The sequence below is a fragment of the Lutjanus erythropterus genome, chromosome 3 (genome assembly GCF_056507025.1).
Source record: "Lutjanus erythropterus isolate fLutEry1 chromosome 3, fLutEry1.hap2, whole genome shotgun sequence".
Lineage (NCBI taxonomy): Eukaryota > Metazoa > Chordata > Actinopteri > Lutjaniformes > Lutjanidae > Lutjanus > Lutjanus erythropterus.
This window is the reverse complement of record NC_139319.1, coordinates 34,144,360-34,154,501: the sequence shown is the minus strand read 5'-3', so window position 1 is coordinate 34,154,501 and position 10,142 is coordinate 34,144,360. Positions and strand designations below refer to the sequence as shown.

Genomic DNA, 10,142 nt, shown 5'->3' with positions numbered 1-10,142 from the left:
TTCAAACAGCAGGACTGCAGATTTCCCCTTTTGCCCTCAGGATTTTCTCATTCAGTGGACATTCACGTTCACATGATAAAACATTTTCTTGACTGGTAATCTTGTTTATTTTTTTTATGTATTTATTTATTGCTGTTTTGAAGATATGTTGTTCATTTTACCTCTCTTAATTTGCATTACTCTGCGGCCTGCTCTTACAGATTAAACTGGCTCTCTGCAGACAGACAGAGCTGAGGCTCCACTGATCAGCATTAAGGCAACGTGAATCCCTGTCTAACACCCGGCTGAGAGCCAGACTCATGAGTTAAGTGAAAGGTGCGCCAGTTATGCGCTTTTAATCGAATTAGCTCCATTGTAAACAATCAGCACTTGACGCAGGATGACAACTGTACTAACTTGGCAGGAGCCCGCGGGGGGAGGACGCTGCGTCTCCCCGCCTCAGTGCTCTGACTGTCGGGGAGAGAGTGCAGTCTGCAGACGGGGCCTGGGCTGTAAAGGCTATTTTGAAATGTGACCTCCTCTCTCTACAGACACACACACACACACACACACACACACACACACACACACACACACACACACACACACACAGCTGCTCGGAACCATGACAGAAGATGACGGATACAGTTGTCGCGGAGGGACAAGTCAAATTTAGAGATGGAAAAAAGGTTAATTCCTCCATTATTCATCGTATTTTTTGAGCTTTAAAGTGTTTTTCCACACTTCAGGGAATAAACTTTGTCATTTAATGATTCTTTACAAACTTCTCCACAGTGGAAGAGTCGGTGGGTCGTTCTTCGGAAGCCCTCTCCAGTCGCAGGTATGTGCCAAGCAGCTTTTATGTTTCTTTTTTTTTTTTTTCTCTCTCTCTCTCTCTTATTATTACCACTCAAATTGGCACATTTTCACAGCGACAGAAAACAGACAGTCCATTCACCAGCATTCCTAATTCGGTTCTAATCTAATCTGGTTTTCTACAGTCAAACTAATCACAATTTGTCAATTTGTCTCTTGGCTGTGCGCCACGGGAGCGCAACATATCCGCGTCAACACGTGAAGATGTTACGCAATACAGCAGCTGATATCAATCGACTCAATTTATTTCATTGAACAAATCCAGCTTTAGTGCTTCAGCGCTGCCTGTCCCCTTCAAATTAAGAGTCTGGATATTAAATCTTGAGAGGGGGTTTTGTGCCAGGTGGATTTAAAGGTTAATTATTGAAAAGCCTTTCAGCTAAAAAAAAAAAAAAAAAAAAGTTAAAACTTTGACATTGCCTGAGTCTAACAGAGGGTTATATCTGTACACTTGGCAGAAAAAGAAAGCAGAATGTCTTTAAAACAGATTTGAGTTTTACTTGAGATGCTGTGAGGACAGACACTGTGCCTCTCAGCATACATAAACATATGACTCAAGCTGCAGGCTACTGCGTCCTTGAAGAAACTGAGTAGAATCCTGGGAATAATAGGCTGCTCTGCTGTGTGTGTGTGTGTGTGTGTGTGTGTGTGTGTGTGTGTGTGTTTCATATGTGTGCATTTGTGTCTTCACTTTCATCATCAGCTGTGCAGGTGGATCAGTTCATTGCTTTAGGGTTTGCAATGACAGCTGTGCCATATACAAACAAGTGACACTGTTGTTATTCTGCATTCTGCCATTAATCACAAGATTGACCCTTACGCATGTCAGCCTTTAAAGCGTGTGTGTGTGTGTGTGTGTGTGTGTGTGTGTGTGTGTGTGTGTGTGTGTGTGTGTGCGCGTGTGTGCATCAGACTGCCTGTCCCTGCTGGTGTATAAGGAAAAGAAGAAAGGGAAGGAGAAGGGCAGCGGCCACAAGGAGAGGCTCAGTGTGACACTGGAGGTAAGTTCAGGTGCATTAGAGCAAAGGCTCGCTGTGTCTGATCTCAAGTCCAAGTGAAGTGTACTGGTGGAAGGTTTATTACAGCTTTCCAGTGTTGTTGCATCGCACAACCAGCCAGGCTTTCTACTGCTGTCGCATGTACACCAGCTAGACCAAATAATGTGAACGCCTCATGGATGGACAGGGACATGAGGCGGGTCACAGTAGACTGATCAGGTGGTAGAAGAATTGTTAAAAAAATGCGTGATGATGTGTCAAACAGAAAAACAGCATTAAACAAAGAGGAACAGGGATAAGACGGTAACACTTACTTTGAAAGGGTGTGCGAAAGACTGTCATTACACCAGATTATGCAAGAGGATCTGATTTAAACAAGCTTATAACATTATCAGTGGTGGAGGACGTATTCAGATCCTTTACTTAGGTGAAAATACCAATCCCACTTAGAGGGGACATTCCGGGGACCTTGTGAAACGTGAAATTCTTGAAATATGACAAATGTCCCGAACCATTACAGATCCCTAAGGATTTTCCTAAAACCTTAAGACTTAACTTAGACTGCCATAACCATGACATCATGACACCTGCTACGAACATGAATGAGTCTTAATGAATGTTAATGATTGTTGTCATCAGGTGTCAGTTGGTCAATTGTGTCATTTTAACACAAAGTTGACATTGTATGAGATGTCTTTGTCATGACAACTTGACACTTGTTAAACTCAAGGAAATTGTTTAGCTTTATTTTTAACATGACATTATTCTGCCATATGTGTTTGGTTTTGACATTGACCGTTATTACACCAATTTAAGTGTGTCATGAATATTTTCCTTGACCTCAAGTAAAGTGGTACATTTTGGACATTTCGGAGATGTCACTAAGTTTAATTGCAATGTCAAATGTTTTTGTAACGGCCTTATGACTTGACTTAAGCAAAAGTGGTGCCATTTGGACCTCATGCCATAAAGATATTAAAATATTAAAATATTATAAGGCTAGTTTGATGATAGAGTTCAGTACCAAGGTGATTTAGCTTTAGCTTACCTGATGGACAAATAGCAGTTAGGTAGTTTACTTTTTGCTAATGTAGGCTAACCTATGTCATGTTCAAGACCTGTGTCATGACATGGTTACGACAGTGCAATGACAGTCTTATGCACACCCCTTTAAGTGAATTGTTGCTAACAAGACTAACAGGGATGACACCTATATGTTTTCTAGAGACTCAAGTGTGATCCAGAATATCATGCAAGAAATTTCTTTTGATCTGTATGAACTCTGTGAACACTGTAAAATTAATGAGACTAGCTGGGAAAGTATCAACGCCTGACATCAGAATTTAATTTGGTCAAACCACCTGACCACAATCAGGAGAGACCAAACTTTTTTGATTTAGGCTAATAGGACAGGTGTCTAAGTAATATTTGGTCGAGTGCAGTGCAGCTATTTCCTTTGTGATAATAACAAAGGATAAGATCAGTGATACAATCTGCTCCTCCTACAGGGGATCTGCGGCGTGGAGCCAGGGCCCGGGTATGACGGAGTCTCCTACACCCTCTCCATCCTCTGTCTGGCGCACACACTGGTCCTGGGCTTCAGCAGCCGAGACGCCCTGCTGGCTTGGGATGCCCGCGTCCGCTACAGCCTGGGAGAAGGTCAGTATTTTGGCCTTGTGTGGAAGCTACACTTCTTGTTCAAGGAGTGCTGATGGGGAAAGTCGGCTCACTAAGATCATCAGAAAATTCAGCAAGTTGTTTTACATCAGGTTAGTTTTTTGTGTTTGGATCCCAGAGAGCTGCATAAAGCTGAAGAGCAGGTTGTTCTTTGTGGAGCAGCAGCAGTAGAAACCTCTTATTTCTACACTTCTTGAAGGGCTCTTACTCACCTAGTCTACCATGTCTAGTTTCAACATGCACTTCTGGAGGCTATTAACTCCCCTTGTTTGGCTATCCAGTGATGATGAACAATGCAAGGGCTAGCAAGTGAAAACCTTTTATTGCTCGGGCATGACCAAAATTAAAACAAACAGAAATTTATCTGTATGCATGACGAATTATCAAAACTGACCAAAACTGACCAACCCAAACTGACCATTTACAAGACAGACTGGTGGAGCACAAAGTTTTGATAGGTTTCAGAAAGGAGACAACACTAAAAAAGAGACAAAAAGTTCTATAAACAAATTTGAGTGATGGCATTATTCTTTTTATCATGATATTATTGTTATCGTGAATTTTTTTGGCCACGATGATCGTGTAGTGAAAATCTGATATTTTGTCCCCCCTTGTCACTGTGTTGAAAGTGTTGACCTCTCACTCCACTGGGGGCTCTTACACAAGTTAAAATTTACTTATTATTTTGAGTGTGTTCTGAAGCACAGCAGTGTTTTTTTTTAATGAATACAGCAACTGCAGGGTCAGTGTTAGAGTAGTCTTTATTGTTGCCAACTCAACCGTTTATTCTTTAGAGGCTTCCCATGCACAATAACAAGTTTGCAAGAAGAGTAGAAAACTCTGGTCTCATCATACGGTTCCAGCCAAACAGTTCACAGAAGTGTTAAACACAAGCATTTTATCTTTTGTTGAAAACTCAGGCTCACAGTTATACGATTGCAGTGGTTCACCTAAGGACCCCGCATAAATCTCTTTTTACCTCTGTCCTCTGTGTCTTAACCACAATTTGTTTTTTAAATAACTTTAGGCTGATTTTTATCTGTAATTCACAGTCAGGCTGTGAGTTGAATTGACAGTTTTTTGTGCAGCCGTAGGCACTACTCTCAGTATTTGTATTTATTTTTTTGAATAGGTTATTCTTCTTCTCCTTTTAGCAAAGTCTGACCTGCAAGATATTTACAAGGCTCCATCCTACCTCTTAATCATATTTTCCACAAGCAATTTGTTCATCTGCAACACACAGAATGTTACATCATTTAATCTCCCCTTGAAACCCTCAAACTGCAGTTTTCTTGAGCTGGTGTGTGAGAACATTTTGTACTTTAACAACAGCAGCTCTCTCCTTTTCAGTCCTCTCAACTGTTAAAATAAAACTAAATATTTTACCCTCTGCTGTAAAACCCACTGCTATGAATGCAGGTTTTATAGTTGTGCTTTCTGTAGCTGAGAAAGTTTAAATGTATCACCACCACTATCCTGAGGTTCCCTAGAGGGAGTCATTCATGCATTTATTTCATCTTGTAGATCACTACAACTCTCTTTACCCGACAAAAGTCGATTTCACGCCTGCAGTGTGTGGACAATGCTGCTGTTAAGCTTTTGTCTTTGGCCAAATGCTGAAACCATTTCACCTCAATTTACCCTTTTTGCAAACTGTTTACCAAAGCATACTGATTTCTCACCCTCGGCACAGGCTTTGGTTTTACATCATTATATACATGACTTAACACTTGCTTTAGATCAGTAAACCAGCACAGTGCATGATGAGGTCCTCAGCTACTTCTTCGACTGTTTAACTCCCTGCAGTCCCTCAGTCTGTTCCAGTCTGAGTGAAGTGAGCTCACTCTCTACATAAAAGTCATTATCAAAGTGCTTTCTATGTACATATATTCTCAATCAAGTCCTTTGTTTTGCTTTAATTCATGTTAGTCTTGTAACTGTAATGTCTCATCTTGTTTTTTTTAAACTGACTGCAAATACTTAAAGAGAGATGATTATTATCTCCACCCGGCGTAAATCTGGAGGGGATCGTCTTCATCTGTGTGTGTGTCTCTGTGTGTATGTGCCTGTGTGCATGCATACGTGATCAGCACACCTGGAGCTTGTCTGCAGCTAATCTTGCATACTTCTGGACCCATCAGCCTAATGTTTTGGTGTACCTTCATGACTATATGATGTAGGACCTCTGTGATTCACAGTTTTTGAAAAACCTTGAAAAAACCCCGCTGCAGAGGACTGATAGCCTCAACACATGGTGCACACACTCTACCAACCGAGCTACAGGGGCGCCCGTGAATGCTATATTTCTAAAACGCCTGAGGGAATTTTGGAAAACTTGGCACAAATGTCCACTTGAACTCAAAGATGAACTGATTAGATTTTGATGGTCAAAGGTCGCTGTGACCTCACCAAAACATGTTTTTGGACATAATTTAAGAATTAATATACTAATATTATGACAAAATTTCACACAAATGTCTAATAAGGTACTAGCACTGCTGGAGAGTAACTATAGTTACATGTACAACATTACAAAATAAATGTAACTGGAATCCGTTGCAGTTACTGAGCAAAATATGTTATTAGATTAAAATGTTCCACACAAAAATTATTTTCAGGTTGTCTGGTGGAGATCTGCACTCTAAGGAGTCACACCTTCTAGTTATTGACTTGGCTCCGCTAATGATGTTGTATTGGCACATACTTATTCACTCACTAGGTACTTCATTAGGTACACCTGTACAGTGTAATGTGATAATAAAACAGTTCAAAATGCAAATGCAAAGTGCAAAATATATGAAACACCTCCTGAATTGTAAACATGCAGTTAAATTAATACCTCACTGACAGTTTCAACCAAAACTGAACAGTGGTTACTTTGTAAAGGCAGGATTTATTGCAGAGCTGTTGTATTGGATCACATAAGATTGTACAAGTAAACCTAATGAATTGGGCATGAATCTATACTGTATATGTATAGCATGTAGGCTACTATATGTGAACTGTACAGTATGTGTTAGGCTGTGAGAACGAGAGACAGACCTTGGCATTGAAAAAGTGCCATCTGCACATACTGAGCAATGACAAATTGCAGCCAGCAGAGCTTAAAGAACTGCTTAATCATCATTGCCACAGCCATCAGTAGCACCATTCATGTGTGTGTGTGTGTGTGTGTGTGTGTGTGTGCGCGCGTGTGATGTGCCATGTTTGTTTTCATGGTCCACCTCATTTGTTGTGCGACTGATGTGTTTTATGATCAATGAAACTTCAATTTTCTTTAAGTCATTACGACAAAGAGTGAAAAACACACATGCTGCACTCTTTTCTCAAACTTCTCTCGTCTCTGTCTGTCCTTCAGTTCACAGGTTCAGTGTCACTGTTGAGCCAGGTACCAAACTGGAGAGTGGCCCCGCCTCCCTCCACCTGTGCAACAACCTTTTGGTCCTCACCCGAGGTGTCCCTCCTGTTGTCATTGGCCATTGGAAGTTGTCGGCGTTGCGTCGATACGGTGCTGTGCCAAATGGCTTCGTGTTTGAGGGGGGGACTCGCTGTGGATACTGTAAGTAACACCTGAAAATGTTTTTCTGCTGTTCGGATTCAGAGTCTGCAGCCTTCAGCCAGAAATAGTGACTCTTATAATAACACTAAGGGCTGTAAAACAGTTACAGGTGATGTACAGGACCTAACAAGCCTGGGTCTGTTTTGTTGTGGTGTCGGTAGGGGTGTTGACTCAAGTCACATGACTTGGACTCGAATCAGACCCGAGTCACAAATTTTATGACTTAAGACTCACTGTAACAAAATCTTGCAACTTGACTTGGACTTAGGATATTAACATAGTTAGCGAGCTAATGCCTAGTTAACATTAACTTTACAGCTAAGTAATTTTGTAAACCAGTGAGGCTGGAAACGCATGTGGTGCAAAGACTTGAGACTTACATGTGACTTGCAAAACAATGATTTGGTCCAACCGCTGGCTTATGGTTTGTCTCTGGGTCACTGGTTTAACCTGCATGATGTAAGGTCAGTGTTATTTTTTCCGTGGCCTAATGTGGCTTAATGATGAGACAAATCAAGAAGTTCAGCCCCCCGGAATCAAAGAGCCTCTTTCTATGTTCTCATTTTATACCAGTATTCAACAATCAGAGAGGAAGACATCCATCACTGGACATGTTGCATTTTGCATTATCTGTGTGTATATATGTCTTGTATGCATCTTGCCAAGCAATCAAAGGGAAAGACATAGGTTTCTGAAGGAGCAGAAAAAGACTGAGATGTTGGCTCCTTTTTTTCCATGTGAGTTGAATATTATACATTAAAAGAGGCCCTAAAGTATTGAGAAAGTGCTTGAGAAAATGTCAATTTATTTACTGTTCTGGGGCTTTTGATCACACTAGGCTACATGACTGTCTAACAGATGTAATTTGCTCCAGTTGCCATGAAATTGTACAGTTCAAATATGCATTTTTCTGACCACTTTAAGGACTTCTTATCCTAATTTAAAGCTCCAATATGTACAATTTAGAGGAATCTATTGGCAGAATATGGCAGAAATGGAATAAAATATTCATTAGTATGTTTTCATTAGTGTTTAATCACCTGAAAATAAGAATCATTGTGTTTTAGTTACCTGAGAGTGAACTGTTCTTAGCTGCAGAGGGTGCAGGTCCTCTTCTTTGGCAGAAGAAAAAGGTTTCAGGACTTTCTGCCAGAAATGTTTATGTCAGAAAGCCCAGAAAGCTGTCTGCCGTAAAAACTGAGAGTAAAGGTTGTTGACCCCTGTTAGAGAAAAGAGATGAGGTGTTGGCAATCTGCAAGCTCACTGCTAGATGCCTCTAAATCTTGCACGCTGGTCTTTTAAAAGCTGAAGTTTAAAGTCCAGAGTTTGAAGTTTTCACCACTAGGTCCAAATAGTTGCTGTTCCAGACCTTTCGATTCATCACATGATCTTCAAGGTTTATGACTCAAGATGTGATAAAACTGAAAACTGCAGAACTGCAACCACGTGGACCTATTAATGAGACAGCAATTTAACTGCATGCATATGGACGATTAAATGTCACCGCTGCCCTACAATGTTTATATGCAGGAAATCTCTAAGTGTAGTAGAAGATGCTAGTTGAAAGACACAACAGAAGGATCGCAGTATCCATAAGATTGCATTCAACCATCAGAGACTGATGTTCATTGTGAGAGTAACTGATGGTGAACTTTAAAGTGTAACCAACCAAGAACTCATCGGACCTCTAACTCTGATATACTGTACAGTCACTGCAGCACAGTTACAGTCTAAGTTCCACTTTTTAAAACGCTTTGCCTTGGTGAAGAAATGCTGCTTTTCATTCCTCTTCAGTGCAGCTTGAAAGATCTGTCATTTAACACTAACAGACTTGCACAAAAACCTGTGATTTATTACAGGTGTTTATAGAGAAACTTGATCCTTGTAAGAAATTACTTTCTATGTTTGAACCCAACACACTGTACCCCTGCCCACAAAATAATGCTGTGTGTGTTTGTGTGGTTGCCAGGTTTTAGGTATCCTCTGAATGTCCAGTTGACGTGGGCATGAATGTTAAGAATGGGAGGCAGTTTTATATTTTTGGGTGGGGGTGTGTGTGATACATGGAGCAGGATAAGTGTTTAATGGGACAGTGTTTGAAGTGTTGGTCGTGGGGGAACTTGCCAACAGCTGCTGTGTTTCTGGTCTTATGAAGATAACTGAAAATATATTTTTCGCTAGTTCTCCTTTGTTGTGAGAACTTTCTCCTCGCTGTCATTTTGTTTTAGAGGGGTGTTAGCGTCAGGAGAAAGTTTCTGTATGCACTAAGGTGGCATCTGTCTGAGTGTGTGTGCTAACAGTCTCATGGCTCCTACAGGAATAACCACAGGCTCTGGTTTCAGTGCTCTGATGGGCAATATCTATAAATACCAGCCTCCCTGTAGTGGTCACTCAGCCAATCACACAGCTCCTGCTGGTTGGACCTCCAATCACAGTTTTCTCCTTCACCTCCATCTACATATTACCCAGCAGCCACCAGGGCAGTAGCGAGAGGCCCACTTGGCTGCAGAAACAGAGTTCGTCAGAAAGAGAGAGAGACAGGAGAGTCACATCGGCAGTGACATTCCTTACATGAGTGTAAGGTAACGCAGAGTGTTAGTTTACATTTTTACATGTTTATTTGTATTCTGTGAGGACATGTAAAACATAGCGGTGCCTAGCAGCCATTTTATGTTGTCTGGTTTTGCACAAAGCAGATGTTCGTCGGCTTTACTTGCCAACCTTGAGACCTCAAAACTAGGGAGGTTTTCAAAACCATAGTTAGGGTCTGGGCGTTTTAGCAAATGAATGAAATATAATGAATTATAATAATATATAATAACTAAGTTACATGTTGTTTTGCAAACAGATGCCCTCAGATAACTTATAAATGATAATTACTAGCTTGGACCATAGCCTTACCCAGTAATCAACAAATCTGAACACAGAAAATAAATATTTTACAACTGGTTTTCTAAGGGTATGTTCAATAGGCGCTTAGGAAAAATGTGCCCCTTTTCTCTAAAACTTTTTGTAAGGAAAAAAGTGTCAGAAAGGACTCCTGCACACTGTCT

At 40.8% G+C, this 10,142-nt stretch overlaps 1 protein-coding gene across 3 annotated transcripts in view; it reads left to right on the top strand.

Moving 5' to 3' along the window:
* Positions 1-538: 538 nt before the first annotated feature.
* dok7b (docking protein 7b) overlaps positions 539-10,142 on the top strand; it is a 33,225-nt gene continuing 23,621 nt past the window's right edge. The window contains exons 1-5 of one of the 3 annotated variants that reach the window (XM_084715873.1): positions 539-668; positions 775-820; positions 1,768-1,856; positions 3,362-3,512; positions 6,889-7,089. In XM_084715873.1, the coding sequence (XP_084571999.1) occupies positions 615-668; positions 775-820; positions 1,768-1,856; positions 3,362-3,512; positions 6,889-7,089 (541 nt within the window). In that variant the 5' untranslated portion in view covers positions 539-614. The remainder of the gene's footprint in view (positions 669-774; positions 821-1,767; positions 1,857-3,361; positions 3,513-6,888; positions 7,090-10,142) is intronic. The other 2 variants (XM_084715872.1, XM_084715871.1) reach the window with 2 other exon arrangements.